Here is a 27,071-nt window from a genome sequence, read left to right on the forward strand (position 1 = left end):
TGCTGTTGTTAACAGAGGATTTGATGTTAACCCAGAGGGCACTGTCTCTTGCGGTCTTAACTTGATAAAGACACAGGGGACTGAAACATGCTTTCTCCCTTAAGGCAAGCTAAGCGACTTTCCACACGTTCCCTGAGGAGTGACCACTCAGAAACATGTTTAGTGCTATCGTTGACCCCAAAAAGACTACTCAAGACTATGGGGATCTTATAGTTTTGCTTATTTTACCATTAACAATGAAATAATGATTTCGAGTCAGGATTTAAAATTTTATCCCATCAAAATTATGCTTCCTCCCTGTCTCCATCTTGTTATTATTATGCCTGTTTTGAACTTGTCCCTCTCCCTGGGGCCTTTTTCCCCTTTCATTCTTTCTTTTTCCCATGTGGAAATCAAGCATATTTTATATACTACCGCATAGCCAGGCAAGCCTCAGCGCAGCGATCCCTCTGAGTTGGAAGAACTCTGCTTCTTTACAACTTATTTCTGGCAAACAGAATCAGGGACTGCTGGCTCTAAGTTGTCATTCTAACCGGGTGCTTGCAGTAACCACTGTGTGTGAGCCATCAAAGCATTAATGTTGTTGCCACTTTCTTTCCAGGCTGAAGAAAGTCTTTTTTAAGAGTCTGTGGCTAAACTGGTGCGTTTTCGCCAGTCCACCTGGTCATGAGTGTGTGTGACACTTGGGATCATTAGTGGATCTCCGAATCCTGAGTATTCAATAAAACACAGACTTGGGACTGTTTCCCTCTCCAGAGCAACCCACAAGGGAAAATGAATTCCTGCTCCCCACACGGATTTTCATAACACAGAACAAGAGGAATACTACTTACAAGGCTCTCTTCCTGTTGGGAGATCAATGTGTCTCTAAGCCTTGACTCATCTGTATCATGGTTTAAGCACAAATTCTCCACAGCTCAGATTTGCAACATCTAAAACACAATTTTGTTAGTTGATTCTTTGCCTTCAGGAATATGAGGTTTTGCCTCCTGATTTGGGGAAGGTGTATGGCAAGACCCATCTCACAGCTAACGATGTGTATCAGGCTAAGAACACTGGGAGGAGTTAATAAGCTAGATGCCTAGCAAGCATGAAATGCACATCAGTATTAAGTATGAACATGCTCAGTATTATCCTGAGGGAATGACTTCAAGGTGGAAGTTTTTTTATGTTTATTTTTCTCCAAATTTGTTACGTTTTTCTGTAATGCTACGAAAAGTCTTCATTTCCCTTTTCCCAATATTGAGGTTCAAAAAGCTAGCTCTCAGTCATAGACTGATGTGGATTTAGTTTCCTATGTAAGTGTTTATATTAGTTTTCCTCAGGGATATACATATGTGTATAAAATCCTCATCTTACCACTCGACAATACCGCTTTGACCATGCTTTCACACGTGTTCCTTGGTCAAGGTCACTTGCCAGAGCAAGCTGGGTTTCTGAAGTCTCGTCTGGTGGGTGAAGGATCCACTGAGGGAGGCTCAGGAGTTTCCCCCCTGTATTGTGATCCACTGGACCTCAGGTCTGGAAATGGGGAAGCTCTGATGTCCCCGACTAGCCCCACGGGTCACGGGGATCTTCACCAGTTGCGTTCCCCCTTTCTGGTCTTGCCCGGGTTTGCTCCTGAAAGATGTCCGCTCACTTTCTCCTCCTTCCTTTGGAATCCGGTGGTGTCTTCTAAGTGTATGACTTTCAGATAGGTTTGCTTCTTTTTGCTCTGGGATCTCTGCCGGGGAAGGAAGGTCCAGGCTGTGGGTTACTGGGTTTTCCTGGATGAAAGAACTCTTTAACTCAAGATGACCAGATCCAAACTGAGAAAACATTACATTCAACATCCCCCACAGAGAATACAAACCACAGAGAATACAAACCGAGTCACCCATTTTAATGTTTATTTACAGGATGGGGAAAAAGAAACAACAGGACAAACTTTATTAAAATGGGTTTTTAGAAAGCCGCTTGTACTTTTGGTGATGTTCTTCATTTGCCATTAAACTTTTTCACTCTGGACCGAGGCCCTGATGGTTCCGTTCTTTAGTATGTAATAAAAGGAACTTCTTGTATCAAGGACCTGATAAGCAAAGTGTTAGTGGATTGATCGTTAATACATTTTAAGAAATGGTCTTAATCTAAGTCATTGAATTTTCCTACTAAATAACTTCTCAAGTTCTTCCCAGTTAAATACCTTGTATGGTGATTCAGAGACACAGCACACGGGGCACCCACAGGGAGGACTCAGTCATGTCAAGTAAATCTAACTCATCTCTGTTCTTCTTGGCTTGTTCTTGACTAAGAACGGCAATTCTCACTTGGACTCTCAGAGACTCTAAGCCTCTTCCTGAGTCATCTCGTCTCTGAACAGATAGGCTCACATCTGAAAAATTGATTAGAGAGGACTGTCTATGTAGGACTACAGGATTTTGGAGGTCATCCTGGAAGGGATGTGGATGGGAATTACACCGTTGAAGGTTTCTCCCCTCAGGAATCAACATATTTAGCTTTTGATGTTTTCCTTTTCTTTTAGGTTAGAAGCCAGTGACCATGCTTTATACACACTAAACCTCTACACCAGACACACAAGGATGTTTATTTTTTCTGGTCAAACAAATAAATTTAAAGTATTAAGAACTTAACGCCACGCTTCATGGTTACTATGCAATAAAAGGATTTAGAATAAATGGAACGTTCCTGACTGCTTCACTGTGGTCAGCACAAAACCGCACCTGGTCCAGTGGCATTTGTTGTGGTGTAGGCGTAAACGACACACAAAACGTACTTTTACATTCGGAATTTTCTTGATGACTCTCGCTTGTTCCTCACATTCCACGGTCTATTGGTTCTCTCCTTCCCATGAACCAGCTCTCCGCAAGAGGGTCAAGACGTAGGGACCCAGGGACTGAAATCAGCTTGCAAACTTTGGCCCGGCGCACTGAATACGACAACAGTATTACATCCTAATCGTCAAACTTACGGAGAGCCTGGATCTTACTTATGCCAATCACAAAGAGAAATGATAATTACGTGGCATGATAGAGGTGCTAGTCACCATAATGGCGATCATATGACAATACACTAGTTTCACACCCACATGTTGTGCAGTGTGATCTTATACAAGGCTGTATGGTAAAACATTTTCACTTAAAGAAAAATGGAGCACCTCCCATCACACGTTTGATTGCATGGGTGAGAGAGGATTCTTGTGTTACTGTCTCCTCAACATCTCTCACTCCTGTCTTCCTCTTCTCCACGCCCCACGATTCCAGCTTCAGCCAGCGTCACTCACAGCCCGAGGACCTGGGACCCAGCCCAGCAGCCGCTGCTGGGTCCATGCCTCTCACCCCTTCTCTCCAATACTGCATTTCAGCCTCACCAAGCTCCCCGCCCTGGTTAGGTTTTTCTTCTCCTTATGAACGTTTTCAAAGTTAAATAATTTCCGTTCTGAATTAACCTGATAACACTAGGTAAATGTATGTAGGGAACTGAAATGATCAGATGTTAGCATTTGTTTTCTTGGGTAGGGACTCAGCTATTTCCTTCTTTTCCTTCCTGTTCTGAGGCTATATCTTTATTAATACGGCCCCAGATATATTTTATCTCAGCATGTGGACTGAATTTCATTCCAAAAAATACAGAGCTTAGCGATCTTGGTCTCTTGGTCAGTTCAGTTCAGTTCAGTCCCTCAGTCGTGTCCAGATCAACTCCTGGAGTTCACTCAGACTCATGTCCATCGAGTCAGTGATGCCATCCAACCATCTCATCCTCTGTTGTCCCCTTCTCCTCCTGCCCTCAATCTTTCCCAGCATCAGGGTGTTTTCAAATGAGTCAGTTCTTCTCATCAGGTGGCCAAAGTATGGGAGTTTCAGCTTCAACATCAGTCCTTCCAATGAACACCCAGGACTGACCTCCTTTAGGATGGACTGGTTGGATCTCCTTGCAGTCCAAGGGACTCTCAAGAGTCTTCTCCAACACCACTGTTCAAAAGCATCAATTCTTTCACACTCAGCCTTCTCTATAGTCCAACTCTCACATCCACACATGACTACTGGAAAAACCTTAGCTTTGACTAGATGGACTTTTGTTGGCAAAGTAATGTCTCTGCTTTTGAATACGCTGTCTAGGTTGTCACAGCTTGTCTTGCAAGGAGCAAGCATCTTTTAATTTCATGGCTGCAGTCACCATCTGCAGTGATTTTGGAGCCCCCCAAAATAAAGTCTGTCACTGTTTCCATTTTTTCCCCATCTATTTGCCATGAAGTGATGGGACCAGATGCCATGATCTTAGTTTTCTGAAAGTTGAGTTTTAATCCAGTTTTTTCACACTCCTCTTTCACTTTCACCAAGAGGCTCTTTAGTCCTTCACTTTCTTCCATAAGATTGGTGTCATCTGCATATCTGAGGTTATTGATATTTCTCCTGGCAATCTTGATTCCAGCTTGTGCTTCATCCAGCCCAGCATTTCAGATGATGTACTCTGCATATAAGATAAATAAGCAGGGTGACAATATACAGCCTTGACGTACTCCTTTCCTGATTTGGAACCAGTCTGTTGTTCCATGTCCAGGTTTCTTGGTAGCTGATGCCTTTAAAATGTTACCTAAATCTTTAGCCTCACTATTGGTAGGTGTCCAGCCATATGCTAAATATCCTTCTGAGAGGCTTTCCTTTATTTAGGGTTATTTTAAAATACATCATGCAAATCCCAACTGTCCCGTCAGAGCAGAGCTTTGTGAATGTTGACTAGCCAGGGCTTGCAGCTTTCCCAGCTGCCAGTCCACAGCTCTGACCTGAGGTTGTCTTGCTCTACCTTCAGGTAATTTGAGTTCATTATTTCCATTCCTTCTCTCCCATCGAAGGCTGACATACTTTCAGTGAGTTGTGAATGAGTTTGAATGCCAAGGCTGCTGTTGGCCAATCCCCAGGAGATACTGGAGCAGACAGATGAATAATCTGGTATCACTATTTTCCCAGGACCTGCCGTGTTTGATAAAGGGACCTGTCACTACCTACTTCTCCCCTCGTATCTTCCCTCTGCTCTGAGATGCCCGCCTCTCAGGGATCTAAACTTTACTTGACAATTAGAGGTCACACAGCCAGCGGATCACTCTCCTTAGGATTATACTTCAAATAAAACAGACTCCAGGCAGAAAAGGATGCATCTCCTACTCTACTTTCTCATGAAGATACAGACACATACACCCCAATCCTAAAATTTTATCTGAAGAGAACTGTTTATCTTCATTGCTCTATAGACATATGGAATCCAGAAAGCTGCAGCTCATATTCACTATTCAGAGACAACACAAAGTCAAACAATTCCTGCTGAAACCTTAATCCCCTTGATGGGTTCATAACAGAAGCCAGTACTTCCTAATTCACCAGATAAATGAAATACTTACGTATTACATATCTGTGACGATAAAATGCTTCATTCCCCCATTTGACCACTTTCCTTGCTATGATCAATTCCATGATGGAGAATATCCACAAATACACAGAAAGAATCATTGCAGTTTTCTAAATACAAAAAATAACTCTATATTCCTCACAGACCTTTACATTTGTAAAATGTTTCACATCATCAAGGTAATACAAAATTGTAAAATGTTTACAAAATAGAAAACTTTACCTGTAATAGTCCACCATCTTAATACAACTTGGATGGTTTTGACTGTTTACATGATAATGATTGTAGCAGACTTTTTGTTTTGTTTTGAGTACTTACTGTATGGCTAGACATTTATGCTATGCTTTTTATATGCATTACTGTTGAGTTCACTCAACAACCTTTTGTGATTGGAAGCATTAGTCTCATCTTAGAGAAGAATGTGACTTGAAGGGGTTAAAATGGCACAGCCAGTAAGTAGTCCTGAAGGGTGGAGGGACTGAGAGCTTGCTTCCAGGTCCCCTTCTCTCCTCACCCCACCCTTGCTATGGGGTGTCTCCCACCCTAGTTCTCTGATGGCTCCCAGAATCCCAGGTTCAAGATTTCTGTACCTCATTTCTGTGTTTCCATAACATTGGTGTAGTTGTAAATGGTATATTATCCCATTTGTTCCATTTAATATCATGCCCTAAACATTATTTTCATTTATATAAAACCTTTATGATTTAGATACTTAGTATCTATATAATGTTTATAATATTTAAGAATATATTCCAATATCAACCAGCAAAGTTCAGTGTTAAACTGTAATTACTTTTGTAGCAAGCTAATATATAGAAATATAATTTATTCAAGTTTGCTACACATTTTTGGCTCATAGCACTCTTTTCATCTTTTGAGTGATTAAAATGGATTTCAAGAAAGCTGGCTCATGGTAAACACCACCAGACTGTTCTGCGCGCATCTCTCCACCCTGCCCTGTCAGCAGCAGCGTTCAAGAAGACTACTCAGGCCTCTGTTCACGCTTTGCAGACTGGAACAAACTGCACTATACTGGATGTATTTATCACAAATGGTGATCTTTGTGAATATGACAGGATTGGGATGAGCAGAAATCGATTTTCTGACAGGTAATGAAGATCTGATAATCAGTGGCATAAAGTGGTCTAGGTATGGTCTCGCTTAGGTTTGAAATGATATTCTAATAATTGGAATGCCTTTTGGAAGATATGTAGGCATACTTTACATGGAGCAGAGGACAGGTGTTCCCCTAAATGCTAAAGACATTGTTTAATTGCCACGAAGCAGGAGTGGTCCACACTGATACCTGGTTGCACAAATGATCACCACTGAGAATATTGGATATCAATTGTTTTTAAAAAATGATTAATTTGGGTAAATGTCCCTCAATTTCACTGTCTTGCCTAACAATTTCATACAATTCCTGTGTCCACTTTATTTTTTTTTTTAGCATTATGTGTTGCTGAATGAACACTCTTTAGTTATTTTTGATTAATTTTACCACTAATTTTCCCAGTGAGATGACTAGGAAGTTACGATCCTTGAATCTACTTTTTAGAATAGTGTTACTGTTTCCTTATGCCTGACTTGAGTGATGTAATCCTCCCCTCCAAATTTCAGTTAAAATATTTTTTCACATGATTTATTGTGTAAAATATTTGAAACTTCATTTATATGCTGGAATGTGGGCTTAAAAAAAGTCTCCACTATAACTATAAATATTTCAGAGTTAATCAAGGCTCGCCATTCATCTATATGAAAACATTGCTCTTCAAATTCCATTTAAAAACATAAAACTTACTACCATCTTTTCTAATTTTTACAACTTTCAGGCCCTTACAAATGTCTTCATGTTTGAGTTATTCCAGAATAGCATATACCTGAGAATGGCCTAACAACCAATTCTTATCAATGATCCAAGATTTATTTATGAAATACTAGGAGTACATAATCTCATTAATGCTCCAGCTCTCCAGGCTTTATCTTTTGATTGAACTAGACCACTGAGAAGCAGCATTGTTGGTTCACAGTTTCTTGGCACTTGATGCAAAAGTTTTAAGAGAGTTAACACTCAGGTAGGAAGACCAGGGGTCCCCAGGCGGCAGGAAGAACAACCTACAAGTGACAGACATTCTTTTTCTTTACTCCAGATTAAAGGAGGCGCCTTTAACCCTGTGTTGCCATGACAACACCTGGCGGGAACTTCACTTTGAGAAGCTAAACTAATGCGTTTTTCTTATGGAAGTGTTTTTCCTAAACTATGTTAATGAAACTATGTATTTGCTTTGGAATCTGCTTTTCCTCAAAATCTCTTCTGCCTAAAACTAACCTTTTCTCAAACCTTGAGCTGATAATGGCTCAGCAAACCAGTATGCTTACTCATGGAAATGTTTTTCTTAAACTATGTTAATGAAACTTCGTATTTGCTTGAAAATCTGCCTTTCTTCAAGATTCAAATCAATTGTTTTATGGCCAGAGAAGACTCCCCTTGCCATTCTATCTCCAAATGCACGTTTTGGGAGTGGGCTGTGGTGCAACTCTTTCAGTCTTGGGGCATTTAAGCCTCATTAGCAGCTTGCTAACAGTTATATGACGCCTTGCGACCCGTGGACTGTAGCTGCTGGCTCCTCTGTCCATGGATTTCCCAGGCAAGAATAGTGGAGTGGGTTGCCATTTTCTTTTCCAGGGGGTCTTCCCAACCCAGGGGTCATTACCTGCTTCTCCTGCTGGGCAGGAGGATTCTTTACTGCTAAGGCACCTGAGCCCATTTTCTCGGACAGAGAGGGTGGGCTGGGTGTAATGACTGAATTTCGTTTTCACTTTCCCTACCAGGGAGCTTATAGCAATGTGACTCACATTTGAAAATTCATAGGATCCCAAAACCGACATATTTACAATATTATTTTCCTAATGATTTCACAAGGAACATACTTCAAACCGCATATGTTGGAATAATTTAATATGTAGGATTGAACCACCCTGAATTAATATCTTTTGTAGATAAGAAATGGTCTAGTATCAGCAATTTTCTTTCAAACTAATATATAAAACCATACTATATATTTGTGACAATGGAAGCTAATAAACATTTCCTTAATACTTGCTCACTTTAAATTAATTTCAATTGTGTTATAATTAATTTATAGATATTTAACCTCTTTCAAACTTATGTGGAATAAGATACAATATTAAAAAATAATTCATTTATAATTTATTACATCTTATAATATGTATACATGTGTCTTTAGTCAACATTTATCATGAAAACAGATTTAGTATAAAAATATGAGCTGAGTGCCAGTGGAGAAAAAAAGAACTGTTTTTATCAAGAAGTTGCTGCATTTCTTTGCCTGGAAAGATTCAGAAAGTTACTTGGGCAGATCTTTTCTGACTCTCTCTTGAACACTTACGGGCTTCCCTGGTGGCTCAGTTGGTAAAGAATCTGCCTGCAATGCAGGAGACCGTGGTTCGATTCCTGGGTCAGGAAGATCTGCTGGAGAAGGGATAGGCTACCCTCTCCAGTATTCTTGGGCTTCTCTAGTGGCTCAGCTGGTAAAGAATCCACCTGCAAAGTGGGAGACCTGGGTTTCATCCCTGGGTTGGAAAGACCCGGTGGAGAAGGGAGAGGCTTCCCACTCCAGTATTCTGGCCTGGAGAATTCCAAGGACTGTGTAGTCCATGGGGTCGCAAATAGTCAGACATGACTGAGCGACTTTCACTTAGAAGAACAGGTACTGAGAGCCTGAACAAAGATGCTCCTTTTGGTAAACAAAACTGGTTTTTGACAGAACTGGTTGTTGGGGATCATGTGGGCAAATTTTCACAGAGCAGCCTCCTGGGAGGAAAGAAGCTGAGACCCTGTAATTTCCAAGTTGGTAAACCGTGAAGAAGAGGCTGTAGTGACAGGCTCCTAGTCTTAGAACTCGCTGTGTCGGATGCACGAGCCCTGAACAGCACGTTCACAGAACGTCAGAGCTCCGGCATCTGGGAATGAACCTGTTATGCACAAATGGTGAGGCTAGCAGCTGAGAACTGACTCACTGGAAAAGCCCCTGACACTGGGAAAGACTGAAGGCGGGAGGAGGAGGGGACGACAGAGGACGGGATGCTTGGATGGCATCACCGACTCAATGGACATGAGTTTGAGCAAACCCTGGGAATTGGTGATGGACAGGGAGGCCTGGCGTGCTGCAGTCCATGGGGTTGCACAGAGTCGGGCATGACTGAGCGACTGAATGACAACAACATATGTGTAGGATACGTGTATCATACATGTGTTGTCTGCTGTGTTAGTTACCTCATGCGAGGCCCTCACTGAGGCCTTGCAGCTTGGCCGCCTCAGCTTTCAGGATCTGCTCAGTCATTTGCAGCCACTGTCTGCGGCCACGCCAAATGGGCATTAACAGCCTCCATCACTTCCACATCAGGGCAGCACCAAAGCCCTCTCAGCTTATTTTCAAATTTAAAGTCGCTAATTGTAAAAGAAAAAATATATATAGATAACATGTACTTACTTCTTGCCAAAAAATCATTTCTCTTTTAAATAAAAAGAGTGTAATTTCAAATCCAATTAGAATTAGACCAAGCACTGCAAGGAAAAAACTGCTCATGTTCATCCTTATGGCACACTTCAACTGGAACAGACACGAAATGTCAACTAATCACATGTAAAAGAAACAAGCCGGGACGGAGTTCTCAGTTTCCCTTCCTGGCATACATGTTAAAGTGGATGATTTGTTTAATATCTGATGTTTCCAGAACCAAAGTTACTCTATGGGTTCCCCAACCTCCAAATTTACCCAGATCCCAATAGCTCTCTCTGGCTTCTGTTTTGGATGTTGCATATATGCATTTCATTTACTCCTTTAACAAAAAATTCTTAAATGCTGAAGCATAATAGTGACTGATACTTTAATATCTGCCCAGACAATGCAGAGACCTTAGACCACCTAACTCTCTATTTCAGCCTTCATACTATTGTCGAGTATTTTGGCTTCTTCATATATTTTGAAATTTGCAAAGTATTATCTCTATTATCTCATGGAGTCAATATTCATCTATATTTACCTAAATATCTACCAATTCCTTTGATTTTTCATTGTTGAAGACATGCCATTCTGAAAACATTAAAGCCATAAACATAAAAAGAAATTTTAGGAATCCTGTAACAATTTCCAATGGCAGTGAGGTGAATTTTGGCCTTAAAAATTGTACAATGGGTATACAATTCTTTTCATGCAAGTATAATTAAAATACACGTGTAATACAATGAGTATTGATTGCTCTCTTTTTGGCTCCCCTCACTCAGCACTGTCAGACCCACGCTCACTCTCACTCTTTACGTTAGCTTTCTCCTTTTCATTGCTCCACAGCAGACTTCTATTTATATGCACAGTTTAGTAAGTCATAAACATGCTTCCCTCGGGGAAGGAAGGAGGATAAGTTCAGTTCAGTCGCTCAGTCGTGTCCGACTCTTTGCGACCCCATGAATCGCAGCATGCCAGGCTTCACTGTCCATCGCCAACTCCTGGAGTTTACTCAAACTCATGTCCATTGAGTCGGTGATGCCATCCAACCATCTCATCCTCTGTCGTCCCCTTCTCCTCCTGCCTTCAGTCTTTCCCAGCATCAGGGTCTTTTCCAATGAGTCAATTCTTCGCATCAGGTGACCAAAGTATTGGACCTTCAGCTTCAGCACAGTCCTTCCAATGAATATTCAGGACTGATTTCCTTTAGGATGGACTGGTTGGATCTCCCTGCAGTCCAAGGGACTCTCAAGAGTCTTCTCCAACACCACAGTTCAAAAGCATCAATTCTTCGGTGCTCAGCTTCTTTATGGTCTAACTCTCACATCCATACATGACTACTGAAAAAACCATGGCCTTAACTAGATGGACCTTTGTCAGCAAAGTAATGTCTCTACTGTTTAATATGCTGCCTAGGTTGGTCATAGCTTTTCTTCCAAGGAGCAAGCATCTTTTAATTTCATGGCTGCAGTCACCATGTGCACTGGTTTTGGAGCCCCCCCAAAATAAAGTCTGTCACTGTTTCCACTGTTTCCCCATCTATTTGACATGAAGTGATGGGTATGGATGCCATAATCTTGGTTTTCTGAATGTTGAGTTTTAAGCCAGCTTTTTCACTCTCCTCTTTCACTTGTATCAAGAGGCTCTTTAGTTCTTCTTTGCTTTTTGCAATGAGGGTGGTGTCATCTGCATATCTGAGGTTCTTGATATTTTTCCCAGCAATCTTGATTCCAGCTTGTGCTTCATCCATTCTGGCATTTCACATGATGTATTCTGCATATAAGTTAAATAAGCAAGGTGATAATATATAGCCTTGACGTACCCCTTTCCCAGTTTCTTTTTGCTTTGGCTCAGCCTCTTCATTCTTTCTGGAGCTGTTTCTCCACTCTTCTCCAGTAGCATATTTGGCTCCTACCAACCTGGGGCGTTCATCTTTCAGTGTTATATCTTTTTGCCTTTTCATACTGTTCATGGGGTTCTCAAGGCAAAAATACTGAGTGGTTGCCACTGCCTTCTCCAGTGGACCACATTCTGTCAGACCTCTCCATCATGACCCTTCTGTCTTGGGTGGCCCTACATGGCATGGCTCATAATTTCATTGAGCTAGACAAGGCTGTGATCCAAGTGATCAGTTTGATTAGATTTGAAGACTGGCAGCGCTTAATTGTGGCAGCTTCACAGGACTGCAGAAAATAAAGACTTCACTGTAAAGAATCTCACATGCACCAGGATCCATGGCAAAAGCAGGAATTTGCTAGGAGCCTAGGCCAGACCTATCTCTGGTCTTGCAGGGTCTCCTGGAGAGGCAGGGGCGGCTGCAGCTCATGCTCATGACACAGACACTGGTGTCACACACACCGGGGAACATTCAGCTGTGCAGATGCTGCTGCTGCTGGCTGCCGCATTGGCTCATTCGTGCCAAGAACAGCCTGTAGGCTCCAGTGCCGAGATGCCTAAGGCCGAACAACAAGCAGAGTCAGGACACAGTCATACCCATCAACAGAAGGGTTGCCTAAAGGCTAAAAAGCTCACAGTTCAGTTCAGTTCAGTGGCTCGGTTGTGTCCAACTCTTGATATTTCTCCTGGCAATCTTGATTCCAGTTGGTGCTTCATCCAGCCCAGCGTTTCTCATGATGTACTCCGCATATAAGTTAAGTAAGCAGGGTGACAATATACAGCCTGAACGTACTCCTTTCCTGATTTGGAACCAGTCTGTTGTTCCATGTTCAGTTCTAATTGTTGCTTCCTGACCCACATACAGATTTCTCAGGAGGCAGGTCAGGTGATCTGGTAATCCCATCTCTTTAAGGATTTTCCACAGTTTGTTGTGATCCCTGCAGTCAAAGGCTTTAGTGTAGTCAATGAGGCAGAAGATGATGTTTTTCTGGAATTCCCTTACTTTCTCTATGATCCAATGAATGTGGGCAATTTGATCTCTGATTTCTCTGACTTTTCTAAAACCAGGTTGAGCATCTGGAAGTTCTGGGTTCACAGACTGCTGAAGCCTAGCTTGAAGGATTTTGAGCATAATCTTGGTAGCATATGAAATGAGCTCAACTGCATGGTAGTTTGAACATTCTTTGGTGTTTCCCTTCTTTGGGATTGGAATAAAAACTGACTTTCTCCAGTCGTGGGACCACTGCTAAGTTTTCCAGACTTGCTGACAAATTGAGTGCAACACTTTAACAGTAACATGTTTTAGGATTTGAAATAGATCAGCTGAAATTCCATCACCTCCATAGCTTTGTTCGTAGTGATGCTTCCTAAGGCCCACTTGACTTCACATTTAGGATGACTGGCTCTAGATGAGTGACTACACCATCATGATTATCTGGTTCATTAAGATCTTTTTGTATAGTTCTTCTGTGTGTTCTTGCCACCTCTTCTTAATCTCTTCTGCTTCTGTTCGGTCCATACCATTTCTGTCCTTTATCATGCCCATCCTTGCATGAAATGTTGATCTCTCCAACTTTCTTGAAGAGATCTCTAATCTTTCCCATTCCGTTGTTTTCTTCTATTTCTTTGCATTGATCATGTACAAAGGCCTTCTTAGCTCTCTGCGAATCTCTGGAACTCTGCATTCAGTTGGGGATATCTTTTCCTTTCTCCCTTGCCTTTCACTCTTCTTTCCTCGGCTATTTGTAAAGCCTCCTCAGACAATGGCTTTGCCTTCTTGTATCTCGTTTCCTCTGGGATGGTTTTCCACGCTGTCTCTCACGCAGCGTTACAAGCCTCGGTCCGTAGTTCTTCGGGCGCCCGTCCGTCAGGTCTCACTCCTTCCCCCCACTGTCGCCACCGCCGTGCATTCACGGCAGCAGGGCCGACGCTCTGTCATGTCTGACTGTTTGCAACTCCCTGCACCTTAGTCCACCAGGCTCTCTGTCCATAAGATTTTCCAGGAAAGAATACTGGAGTAGGTTGCCATTCCCTTCTCCAGGGCTCTTCCTGACCCTGGGACTGAACCAGGGTGTCCTGCGTTGCAGGCAGATTCTTTACTGTCTGGGCTACTAGATCATACCTGAATGGCCTAGAGTTTTCCCTACTTTCTTCAGTTTAAGCCTGAATTTGGCAATAAGGAGTTCAGAATCTGAGCCACAGTCAGCTCCAAGTCTTGTTTTTGCTGACTGTAAAGAGCTTCTCCATTTCTGGCAACAAAGAACATATCAATCTGGCTTCACTATTGACCATCTGGTGATGTCCATGTGTAGAGTCTTCTCCTGTTTTTTTGAAAGAGGGTGTTTGCTATGACCACTGTGTTCTCTTGGCAGAACTCTGTTAGCCTTTTCCCTCCTTCATTTTGTACTCCAAGGCCAAACTTGCCTGTTTTTCCAGTTTTATCTTGACTTCCTACTTTTGCGTTCCAGTCCCCTTCAATGAAAAGGACAACCTTTTTTGGTGCCAGCGTTAGAATGTCTTGTAGGTCTTCACAGAACCAGTCAACTTCAGCTTCTTCAGCATTAGTAGCTGGGCACAGACTTGGATTACTGTGGTACTGAATGGTCTGCCTTGGAAAGGGACTACGGTCTTTCTGTCGTTTCTGAGGCTGCGCCCAAGTACTGCATCTCAGACTCTTCTGTTGACTGTGAGGGCTACTGCATTTCTTCAAAGGGAATCTTGCCCACAGTGGTAGATACAATGGTCATCTGAGTTAAATTCGCCCTTTCCGGTCCATTTTAGTTCCAATGATTGCTAAGATGTAGATGCTCACTCTTGCCATCTGCTTGACCCCGTCCAATTTACTCTGATTCATGGACCTCACATTCCAGGTTCCTATGCAATATTGTTTACACCACTGGACTTGACTTTCACCACCACACATATCCACAACTGAGTGTATTTCTGCTTTGTCCCAACTGCTTCATTCTTTCTGGAGCTATTAGTAATTGCCCTCTGCTCTTCCTCCACAGCACATCTAACACCTCCTGATATGGGGGATTCATATTCTGCTGTCGTGTCTTTTTGCCTTTTCATACTGTTCAGGGGGTTCTCACAGCAAGAACGCTGGGTGGTTCATCACTGCCTCTGCCGGTGGACCACGTTTTGTCCGCACTCTCCATGATCTGTCTTGGGTGGCCCTACACGCATGGCTCATAGCTTCATTGAGAACACAAGCCCCTTTGCCATGACAAGGCTGTGATCCACGAAGAGGAAATCGACTCTATCTCAATTAAAAAACAAATAAAATGGGTGTATAATATTACCCACTCTGCTAGCGTGTGTGTGTGAGAGAGAGAATGCGCAAAAGCTCGTACTGAGGCATCCAGCACATAGAAACTATTCAATAACCCTTAACTTGATTTGCCATTATGATGCTGTTCACACATATGTTTCTCCCACGGCTTCCATGCACCCGTGTACACGTCTTCTACCGTAGTTGACATATCAACTTGAAAGGATGACATACCTTATTTAAAACTTCACATCTGATTTTCTGGTTTGTTTCATGCATTCTACATTTTAATATTTTGTGAAATTAGCAAAGAATTCTGTTGGATTACATCTATTAAAAATAATTGTAAATATTATAAAACAATATTTTGCATTTTAGTATTTTGGATAGATATATACTGTTTAAGATGCAGTGGTATCTCCTCTTTATGATACTCTTGCTTTTGACAAATTAAATAAAAAAAAAATTCCTTCAATTATTTTGACTCACCAAATTTGGGGAACGCTTCTTCTCTGTTTGTATTGTTAAAACTCCTGATACGATAAACTGAGGATGAAAAGAGGCAGACATAAGTATTTTTTCATTATCATCCAAGGACTTCTTCTCACAACTTCAATAACAACACCTTTTTAGAAAAATTAATAAGTTTAATGAAAAGTCAGTAAAATATAGCATCATATCAACTTCATTAATTGCTAAATGAAGAATCCATAACAATTTTATTACATTTGAAAATAGTTTATAAGTTTTTATTTTCACTCAGTGAGGCTGTCCTCATTTCAAACACCAGCTACAAGCTCAGGGAATTCCAGACAACCTGTACTTCCAACCAAGTGGCTACAAATATCTTGTTCAGTTGTTAAGTCACGTCCAACTCTTTGTGATCCCATGGACTGTAGTCCGCCAGGCTCCTCTGTCCATGGGATTCTCCTGGCAAGAATACTGGAGTGGGTTACTATTTCCTTCTAAGGGGCTCTTCCCAGACCAGGGAGCGAACCTGAGTCTCCTGCATTGGCAAGCTCTTTACCACTGAGCCGCCAGGGGAGCCCTCAACAAATATGTAGTTCCCACTCTCCATCTCAGATTTGATGATTTCATTCAGAGAACTCAGGAAAGTAGTATACTTTTGATTATAATTTTATCACAAAGGATACAAATCCAGACCAGCCAAATGAAGAGGTGCATCAGATGACCTCTGGGATGGTCCTATGCATAAAATTTCTGTGTCCTCAGCATGCAACACCCTTGTGGCACATCAATGTGTATCATCAACCAGGAAACTCACCTGTTCAGAGTTTCATTATAGGGTTCCATTATATATTCAAGGTTTGTCTTTCTGGCATGGCCAGCCCCCCAAAACTCAGGTATCATATGAGAGGCCCACCGTGAATAAGAAAGATATTCTGATCACCTGGGGAATTCAAAGGAATTTAGAGGCTATCTCCAGAAACCAGGGAGTCAAGTTCTTTATTATATATCAGAAAGCTACATATGTCTTACTTACTGAAATAAGTTAGGGCTTTCTTCCTTGTATCACAATTATTTTTCTGGGTTCCCCAAAAGAGTAGCCCAACTTTTAATACCTTTTGAAGTTTTCTCTCGAGCAATTTGAACTAATTTCTTTTCTTTTTTGAAGTTTCTTCAAAGGGTAACAGAAGTTTGAGAGGAATTTGCATGAAATACCAAAATTCCTATTGTAGTTCTATAATGGCCCCTGAAAAAATTATCTAGTATTAATAACAAATCCCAGGGTTTTCTTTTACAGAGATAGAGAACACCATTACTGGATTTATGATACACTGGTGTTTTGGATGGAATATTTTTAACATGACTCTGGCATGGAGGGTAAATAAAATTGTATTAGTTTCATTTAATAACTTCTTATTGAATCTACCAGCTTTATCACTAGAAAATACAGAGTTATAATTTAGTGAGTCTTTTCAATGAATAGTCAATATGCTATTGAAAACAATTTATGAACAGAAAATAGTATTTAAGAACATCTAATCTGCAGTTTAGTTTTTGAAAAGTAAGAATCACACATTGACTTGCAAAGGAACTTATCCTAAATATTTTATTATTTTCTGAAATTAGTTAAAGACACTTGTTTTTGGTGCCTCAAAATAGATAGCCACCAAGAATCTGCTGTATGGCTCAGGAAACTCAAACAGGGGCTCTGTATCAACCTAGAGGGGTGGGATGGGGAGGGAGACGGGAGGGAGGTTCAAGAGGGAGGGGATATATGTGTACCTACGGATGATTCATGTTGAGTTTGACAGAAAACTGCAGAGCTCTGTAAAGCAATTATCCTTCAATAAAGAACTGATGTTTTTTCCATTGGTAAAAACTGCACGTATGACATTAAAAAAAAAGACTGTCCACAGTGCAGGAGCCCCAGATACACGGGGCCTCTACATATTAAGGCTCCGTGTCATATTAAAGTATGAAGAAATCAGAAAGGTAAGATATGATAGAGGGTACCATGCGGGGGAATTTTAAGAGGTTTTTCAAAAAGGTCTCTCAGAGAAGGTGCCGTTTAAGCTGAGATCTGCATGATAAGCATTTACTTAGTGAGTGAGCCCTCTGGGAGAGGAAATTGCTACTGCAAAGGATCAAATTAGACTAGTTGAAAGCAGGACTGGAAGAAAAGTGTCCAGAATTAGTCAACAGAAGATGCTCAGTCTCCCATCAGGATACTGCAACACCACGTTTCTCTGACGACCAGGCAGAAACTGTTACAGCTTGGCTGCGAAGCTCTGCTCCACCTGCTGTATTCACCAAGCACTGCACCTTCGAATGCCCATTTATTTCGGTCTTTACAAAATTCTTTTCATGGGAAAAAATTCAGTTCTTTGGAAGACTGCAAAAGACACCTGGAACAATTCTTTTCTCAAAAATAAAGAAAGGTTTTGGGAAGATGGAATCATGAAGTTGCTTAAAAAATGGCAGAAGGTAGTGGAAGAAGATGGTGAAGACACTGCTCAACCAAGTTCTTGGTGAAAAATGTGTCTTTTATTTTTATTTAAAAGCATGAAGGAACTTTTTGGCCAGCCCAGTACCTCCTCTCATACAGAGCTGACCTCTCTAACTGGTCTCCTCTCAGCTACCCTCTCATGTAGACCCGGCCTCCTCTCTACCGGTCCTCTCTTAGCTCGGTTTACCCTGACCACACCAGCCTCCCTGGTGTCCAGCGAGCCCTACAGGGCGGCTGCCAGTCCAGGCCCTGCTGCCCTTGCACGCTCTGCCCCCGGATATCCCTGGGACTCACCAGGTCCACTCCTCCTCCAGGTCTTCGCTCAAATGTCTCTTCCTAATGAAGCTTGAATACACTGTAAAAAACTGCAACCCGCACTCAGCTCATACGTCCTCACCTTCCCCTACATTCTATCCACCCCCACCAGTCCTTTTGATCTAAGGTGAGGACCTAGGTGTGTGTAATGACTGAGGCCCTTAGAACAGAGCCTGTGAGGGCCTAGGTGAGTGTAATGACTGAGGCCCTTAGAACAGAGCCTGGCCCACATCAGGTATTTGGTAGATGTTTGCCAAGCCGGTGAACTGACAGTATTTTTGTGAGATAGGAGATACTATTGAGAAATCTGGGGGACGGTCAAGAAGATGGACTATTTTACTCTGCTGTAAAACAATCTGTTAGTAATGCAGGAAGTGTGGGTTCGATCCCTGGGTTGGGAAGATCCGCTGGAGAAGGAAATGGAAAACCACTCCAGGATTTTGTCCTGGGAGGACAGAGGAGCCCAGCGGGCTACAGCCCAAGGGGTCGCAGAGTTGGACATCACTTAGTGAGCAACAACAACACCACAAATCCCTTAGTAATCCCTGTGGAATCCTTCCGAATCTCTTATGCCAGGAACACCCCGCTTCCTCGTCTTTGCTCTTTTGATGAACTACTTTTAAAAGTCCCTTCTGCTGCCTGAGCAGTTACGCTCTGGCTGTTAGCGTGCCTATTTCATCTGCAAGCATGAGCCTTGCGGGGGAGCCCGGCAGTCGCCAGCCATCGCCTTCTTGACTAACATGCTCTTTATGAAACTTACCATTCCTTGGGCTCAACATTCACTTAATTAAATAGGATATTTGTATGGAAGAATTTTATATATAAATGTGTCATTTAAAAATGACTTCAACAGACACAAGAAGAATCGACAGCAGGGACTATATGTCTCCACTGATGGTATCTCTCTCGTATTGCCTGGCCACAGAAGCAGTCACTGAGTATCTTCAAGAAACGAATGAATGCTCACCAGTGAGATTATTTACTTACAAACAAGAATGTCCAAAATGGGTATCCTGATAGCAAGGCTATAGGCTTATACTCTACGGAAAGTTCTTCAAATTGTCTGATATAAAAACGTAGCCAGATACGTCCCAGAGCACCGTTGATCAGGCCAATCATTACTTGGACAGCCTACAAGAAAAGAAGATCACAATCAAGTACCCAGACATAAAATGCCAAGAAAGTTACAATTTGGGTGCTAGGAAGGGCTTGGGGAGGTATAGATGCCATGTTTCTGAATCATAGGGCTCTCCACTACTATTCTTACTTGGCCTTAGAAATTATCAAATACTGGGGAGAATCCAAGGGGGTGGAGGAAGGTGGCAGCCATCAAAGCACTTGGAATCTCTGTCTGCAGCTCAGGGATCAATCATGAGAGTTGTTAGTGATATGTACAAGTGTGGTTGTTTTCAGGCAAATGAAGGTGCCCCATAAGTCCCTAATAAGGGACTTATTCACAGCCCACATCAGAAGGACGCTGGCCGGAGGCCCTCGGGCTCTGAGAGAAGAGCTGAGGCTCCTAGGCCCTCCTGCCTCTCCTTCCTCTTGCCTGTTTGATGTTGCATGCACCATTCTCAGTTCCAGTTCTTTCCTCTGATACATTTCTACCATCCCCATGCCCTTCAGTCAGTTAGCAGTTCTGACTTTCAGCACTATGAGCGGGGCTGGTGGGGGCCCACTCAAAACCAGACCTGCTGAATCTTAAGATCCCAGCCCCAGTGATCTTAGACACTTTCCTGAGGTGTGATGTATCATCTTACAGCCCTGGTTTCTGATCTGACTCAAGGCCCCAGTAATTAGGGGGTGTGATGAAGAAAGACATAGCATTTTAGGTTCTGTTGGGACAAAGGAGTAGAAAGAGTGGCCTAGAAATTCATCTTCCCCGAAATAAATGTACAAGGAGTATGTCAAGAACACAGAGCTGTGAGGCGATCAATGTCCACAAAGCCCTGCGATCCAGCTTATCTCTTGACTATAACCCCTGACCTCATCATCTCCTCTAGGACCCACAGTCTCAGATTTACTTCAAACTCTTTATAAGCACACACAGATAGACAGACAAGAGAAAATCATAGAGGTATGGTTGCTGCAACTCATTCCATCAACTCTCTTCCATTGGGTAGCTGAGACAGAGGAGTCACTGTCTCTTTTTAAAAATAGTTGGAACTTGCAACATCACCATCATTTATCCACTCAAGTAGCATTTGGTCCTTACCCCCAACATTCTGGTTTCTTTTTTCAACACAAGGTGTTCTGGTGGCATCTTATCCAAAACGTAACATAGGCGTTAGAGAGAATGAATGAAATCTAATTCTAGAAGAAAATGTAAAAAAAATAATTATTTTCTTGTATAAGCCACTTTAAAGTCACTGAGAAATTTATTCTTGCTTTCTCTAATTTTTCACAATTAAATAACTCCCTGAAATAATAACTAAAAATCAATTTATTAATATGCTCTCTTGGACAAAGCTAAAAAGTTTTAATTGTCCTGTTAGACTTTATCGACTTTTCACCAACCTTAAAGACACTTATTTAAAAGTCCTTAGGATTCTTAGATGCAGACAACAGAATTCAATCTGACTGGCTTACGCAAGATAGGGTATTAGGCACTAGTGAGCTCAGAGGATCATCGGGAGGATAAAGTAGTAGAGCAGGACCCAGAGCGAAAGCACCAGCCTAGACCGAGGAGACTAATACCCTCGTTACACCCCTCCGCAGGACTCTGCTGCCGAGTCAGGTCGTCCCTGCTCCCTGGGCCGTCATCTGAGCAAGCGGGACTGGTGCCCAGTGTGGACCAGCTTTTGTTTTTCTCCTCCAAATTGGATTTCAGGGCATGAGATGTGATTGGAAGAACCTCAATCAAATGCCTTGACTCTCAATACAGGGGAGGCAGCGGGATTGATTTATTTACTTTTTTGATTCAGCTTTCGGAAAGACAGCTTTCACAATTTAGCAACCAATAAAAAAGAAAAGATGTTCAAAAGCGGTGGCAGCCACGAATGACTGATCTCTGATGGATGCCTTTGGGGGTATATGGTCCACTCACCGCAGGTTCATCCTCCACATCTGGAGGAACTATTCCCTGATCACATCTGATTGGAGGGGGCGGCGGAATCTGCCTCCAGTCGCATCCACCAGTGCCTCTTTCCCAGGAATTGTATACTTAGAACAAAGCTAGTTTGTTCTAAACATACAATTTAATCTGGGATTGTCTCTTGATAAGAATATATAAACTCTTAGAGAGCACTGACATGTTCTACTATATGGGCTGAAAGGATATCCAGAAGAATCAGAAATGAGGAAAAAGAACAAGAAAACTGATGACTTTCAACTTCTTAATTCCAACCCTTTCCTGAAACTTAGAGGCCTTTTTGCTCTTGGGTGCTGGATGACATATACATATCCTTAAAATACAGTTTCCTTTGTTTTGCTTAAGCTAACATGGGTGTTTTCTGTCACTTGCAATCAAAGTAATTTTTTTTATCTGTGCTTTGTCTTCCTATAGCTATCATCCTATGACTTTGAGAATTGTTTGGTTATCCAAAATCTGATGGATCTTCATTCTCTCCCTGGTTTAGATTTTTTCCTCAATCTTTTGTCAATAGCTAACTCGATACCTAGGTTCTTGATTTCAAAATCTTTACTTACATTTATTTCTCTTCCAATTTACATCACCCATCAATTCTCAAGGATAAATTATTAAATAGATGTACCAAAGACATGTGAAACAGAGAAAATGGAATATATTATTGTGGGACAAGTGACACATGTTTGAGTTCAAATCTTGCTTATATCAATCACTAGTGTGCCCTCAGTGGCTCAGTTTTGTCCAACTCTTTGCGATCCCATGGATTGTAGGCTGCCAGGCTCCTCTGTCCACAAAATTTTCCAGGTAAGAGTACTGGAGTGGGTTGGTATTTGAATAGTAGTGGGATCCCCTACTCAAAGGGATTGTCTCAACCCAGGGATTGAACCCATGTCCCCTGTATTGGCAGGCGGATTCTTTACCACTGAGCCAGCCGGGAAGCCCTTATGTCAATTACTAATTGACCCAAATCCTACTCAAATATTTCTGAGAATGTTTTATGATCCCACAGAGTTGGTTTGAGAGGCAAATACTAGGAACTGGCACATACTTGAAAATCAAAATGAATTCATAGTTAAGTGTTCTTTCCTATTTCCCTTCAACCTTCCTCTGGTTACTTGAGTGTGAGAGCCCACTCACCTGTTACAGTTTGGGATACTTTTTTCGATATCTGTTCTCTATCTTGTTAGGAACAAGTTCATTGGTTATTTCCTGTAATTATTTAAAATCACTCCCTTGAATTCAGTATCTGCCATCATGAGTTTACTCCCAGGCCACGGCAGCAGCAACCCTAGCGCGCCCACGGCGATCAGCTCACAGAAGCTGTCTGTGGGCCATACACCCAGTGCGGCAGCGGCCGCCGCCATGCCTGCGGCCCCACGAGGCCGGGAGCCTGAGGCCCCCGCCCGCGCCTGCCCTACGCCTCCAGCAAGGGGCTTCTTTGCAACAGCACAGCTTCACGACCCCCACTGTCTGATGGCCCAACGGGGTACACCCCCCAGTTATAACTCACTGAAGAACAGGAAAGTAGCAAACAATAACCCAGCGACCACAGGGGAGAAACCTAAAGCCTTAAATCCAGTCTCTGGCCTGTGACCACAATGGCATTTCTAAACTGGGGATCAAATGTGGAAATTGCTCACTTAAGATCAGTGGCTCCCGGTTCCCTCAGGCCGGGGGCTCTTTCCGCCGTGTAGGGCAGGGTACGACCTGACCTCCGCTGTCTTCTCCCTGCGCAGCACCCCGTCCGCTGCTGACCATGGACATTTTCACTACCGAGTATTATTACACTCACATTTTTAAGCATCTGCCTGTACACGTCTTTGGTGCCGCGAAGCTTCACACAGGCTGCAGTGTCTGGCTCTAGCAATGTATTTGTAAATTGTTGAAATTTGATAATTGCTTGGTAAATCAACCTGACAAAATAAAATTCTGTCTGTTAATCTGTTACCACAGTAGATAGATTTGTTTACACCGGTCATGTAACCTATGTTTGGGAAGGTCACCCGTACAGTGTAGTTTCTCTGGCATTTATTGAATTAAGTTTGGGTGTCCCGGGAGATTACCACAAAGACAAGTACAGCCATTCTCTGGAGCAAGTGGATTCAAGAAAAAAAGAACAGGCTGACTAGGACATACAGCATGTACCAAGAGCCTGGGGGCAGAGGAAACAAACTTTGGTTTTTATATCTAGTGTCAAACTGAACGTCTATGGGCAGGTCAGCTGATTTGCAATAAGTAATTTCCAGAAGAACCACGTTTCAGTTCTCTGTGGCCCATTTACATAGCTAGTGGGAAGCTGCTATATAACATAGGAAGTCCAGGCTGGTGCTCTGTGGCCATCTACAGGGGTGGGTGTGGGTGCAGTGGGGCGGCTCAGGAGCGAGGGGATATATATGTACACGTATATATATGTGTATATATATATATGTGTATATATATATACACACACTTATATCTGATTCCCGTTTTCAGCAGAAACAAACATTGTAAAGCAATTATCCTCCAATTAAAAAAAACAAAAAAGATCCTCCCAAACAAGGCTTATGAACTCAGCTAAGAGAGAGAGAGCACAGTCAGAACTCTTAACTTGCTGTGTTTGGAAATCAACCATTCCTATCCTCAAGAATATGAGTTTCTGTTCATGTATTTTTGATTGCAAAACCGAACACCTATCTCCTAAAAGCACAGAAAACATGGGGGTGTGGCCGAAAGGTGGAAAGCAAGAGTCACTGCACGCCTTGCTCCACGACGCTGGGATCCCCAATTCACTAGACTCTGTTCTCTCAGTTAGCCAACTTGCCTGCACCTTTGAGGATGCTGTGTGTGTAAAATGGTTGAGTTACTGAAAACACGCTTTGAAGAGGGGATATTGAAAGGAATAAACCAAAAGTAGCTAATGAATACTTGGGTTCTTCCCAACTGTATGTGGTTTGGGAAGCACTGTGGCCGTGGGGTTACTGGGAACATCCTGGCCCGCCCCACCCCCGACCCCACCCCCATCCCCCAGCCGTGTAAGTTTATTCCCAGCATCAGCCACCCACCGACCAAGGTTCCCGAAACTCACACGCAGGCCCACAGCGGCGCGACGCTGCAGGCTGTGCCCGCGGGCCTCGCAGCCGGGTACCCGGGGGCGCAGGTTCCCCATCCCCCTCCCGGCCCAGCTCTGCGGTTGCGGCCCCGCTGCGCCCGGCTGCGGGGGGCGCCGCGCGAGGGGCCCCGCGGACTCCAGCGGGCCCCGGGCTCCAGGCCGAGGCTGCGGTGGCGGGCGGGCAGCCTCACGGACCGGGGCACGCGCGGAGGGCACGGGCCGCGTGCTCACAGCGTCGCCAACGGCCCGGTCCCCGCGCCCCGCAACTGAGGGTCGGCGGCGCGGGGCTGTGGCGCCCCGGGAATGCCTGCTCGAGACCGCGCGTTTCACATGATTCAAATAAGGTCCGCTGACGGCGGTCGGTCCTGTTTATTCTTTTGTGGAGCGGAGATGACGGCAGTGCTGGAAGCGCACAGGCCCCTGCGGTAGAGCTTTGAAGAGGGAAGGTTTTACATATTCCACCGCCTTTATACAGTCAGCTACACGCCCGCGCGCACACACACATATGTAAACGAGGGCAGTCAGGAAAGTCATTCCTCCGGAGGGCATCTGATCCAAGGCCCAGAGCAGGTGAGGACAGGATCTCGCCGGCGCGCGGGAGGAGATGCGGGCGCGGGAGCAGGGCGAGGCTGGAGCAGGGAGAGAGGAGCGGAAGCGGGCCACACGGGCCTTCCTAGGGCTTAGGCTTTACCTGTGAGTGGGATGAGGTGCATTTGAAAGTTTTATGTTTAACATTTTATCATGGACCGTTTCACACATGCAGGAAAAATACTGTGGATCCCATGGAGTCATCCCTCAGCCTCAACGATGACACTTGGCGACCTTGTTTTATCAATCGTCCCCCTTCTTCATATTTTTCTGGACTGGGCAATACATCATTTCACCTTTAAATAGTTCAGTATGTGTTCTGAAACACACTGTAAAGAGTTCTTGTTTCTTTTAAACAATATCATTATTAAACCTAATAAAACAGTAGTTTCTTAAAGACTACCTCCTTCCTGGTAGCCTTTAAAACCACTGCCTCAGGAGACCGGTAGCTGTGAAAACCAGCAGCCTAGCTAGTCACTGGAGGGGGAAAACAGAGTTAACTCCCCCAGAGCCTTTCTGCCAGAGAACTGTCACTCTTTCACCAGTATGGCAGCCCCTTAGAAAAGCCCTAACCGCAGGGATTATCTTAATGTGATTTGACTCAGAGCTCATTCAATGACAAAGCCCGAATCCAAGGTATCTGTGGAACACCAGTGGGAGGCTTTTTAAGAATACCAGCTGCCAGGTTACTGAGGAAGCAATACCAGTAGCAATATTGACAAAAATGATGCTGGACAAAAAATCTACAGTGAAAATTTAGGGAATAATGTGTTCACAAGTGCCCTGTGGGGTTCTGACGCACCCCCTGAAATCAGTCGGCCTCACACACGTGCAGGGTTGTACGTGTGCCAAGGAAGGAGCTGGGAAAGCCCTGATTTCTGGCTGACCCTGAGGCTCTGTGGGAGCAGAAGGTGCAGGCTAAGGCAGAGTTTTCAACTCTCAAAGTCTGGAAGGAATGAACCGGCAGGCTTTACACATCCCTTCAGCAGTGGGTGGAAAACTCGTAGGTTCAAGCCACTTAAGTACGTCTCATTCCAGCCATTAGCTGACCGCCAAGTTAATCAGGCAGGGACGTCCGTGTTGTCACATGAGGAAGGGTACAGACTTTACAACTACCCAGGCAAGCCAGTAAACAAACAGCGACAAGAAATATTAGAGATCTAGTGAAAACTCTCAGGATCTGACTTTCAAAGTTGCCTTATTATATTATTCAGAATGTTCAGTTTTAAACAACAAAAAAATTATGAGACATACAACAAATTAGGAAAATATAGCCCATACATAGGAAAAAAGGCATTAACAAAAAGTATCCCTGAGGAAGTTCAGATAACAAACCTAACAAAGACTTTAAATTAGCTATTAGGAATATATTCAAAGAGCCAAAAAAAAAAAAAAAGAAGAAGAATAAAAGGAAATGTACAAGAAGTAGAGAAGAATGTCAGTAGGACACTAAAATTATAAAAATAGAACCAAATAGAAACTCTGGAGTTGAGAAGTACAATGACCGCAATGGAAACTTCACAAGCGGGGGCTCAGCAGCAGACCCGACCCGCTGGAAGAAAGAGTCAGAAATCCTGAAGCTAGGCGAACTGAGAGGATATAGGGTGGTGAAGAGAAATAAAAAGAATGAAGAAGAATGAGCAGCATCTCGGTGCTCTTAGGGGCACCGCCCGGAACACCAGCACAAGCACAGGGGGAAGTGAGGGGAGAGAGAGGGGCGTGCAGAAGAGCTGAGAAGACAGTAGCCAAAGTCTCCCAACTGTGATGAAAAACATTAAGCCAAGAATCTCAGCAAATTCCAAGTACAGTAACTCAAGGAGATTCATATCTAGACACATCAGATTCAACATAGTGAAAGTCATCTACATCAAAGAAAGAATCTAGAAAACAGGAAGAGAAAAGCAAGTTATGTGCAAGAGATC

At 43.2% G+C, this 27,071-nt stretch overlaps 1 protein-coding gene across 3 annotated transcripts; it reads right to left on the minus strand.

The window, feature by feature from the left end:
• Positions 1-1,939: 1,939 nt before the first annotated feature.
• Positions 1,940-25,105, minus strand: LOC112579528 (membrane-spanning 4-domains subfamily A member 8). 3 transcript variants are annotated; one of them, XR_006545195.2, is made up of 6 exons: positions 24,538-25,103; positions 23,266-23,386; positions 20,601-20,698; positions 19,369-19,516; positions 15,586-15,642; positions 1,940-2,068 (listed from the first exon to the last, which is right to left on the minus strand). XR_006545195.2 is itself a non-coding variant. In XM_044929047.2 (5 exons), the coding sequence occupies exons 2-5, from the start codon at positions 20,646-20,648 to the stop codon at positions 1,988-1,990; spliced, it is 330 nt and encodes a 109-aa protein (XP_044784982.1). In that variant the 5' UTR covers positions 20,649-20,698; positions 24,538-25,105; the 3' UTR covers positions 1,940-1,987. The 3 variants fall into 3 exon arrangements, 1 of the variants encoding a protein (XP_044784982.1); XR_006545194.2 differs by having other exon boundaries at positions 19,373-19,516; positions 24,538-25,100; XM_044929047.2 differs by lacking the exon at positions 23,266-23,386 and having other exon boundaries at positions 19,373-19,516; positions 24,538-25,105.
• Between the last annotated feature and the right edge of the window lie 1,966 nt (positions 25,106-27,071).

The sequence above is a fragment of the Bubalus bubalis genome, chromosome 16 (genome assembly GCF_019923935.1).
Source record: "Bubalus bubalis isolate 160015118507 breed Murrah chromosome 16, NDDB_SH_1, whole genome shotgun sequence".
In the NCBI taxonomy this organism is placed as follows: domain Eukaryota; kingdom Metazoa; phylum Chordata; class Mammalia; order Artiodactyla; family Bovidae; genus Bubalus; species Bubalus bubalis.

Coding starts and splice junctions, on each gene's coding strand:
- LOC112579528 (XM_044929047.2), bottom strand. CDS start 20,648: ATGCCACCAGAACACCTTGTGTTGAAAAAAGAAACCAGAATGTTGGGG. Junction 19,517..20,600: donor AAGAAACCAGAATGTTGGGG/GTAAGGACCAAA, acceptor CTTTTCTTGTAG/GCTGTCCAAGTAATGATTGG. Junction 2,069..15,585: donor AGAAGCGTTCCCCAAATTTG/GTGAGTCAAAAT, acceptor TTTGCTTATCAG/GTCCTTGATACAAGAAGTTC.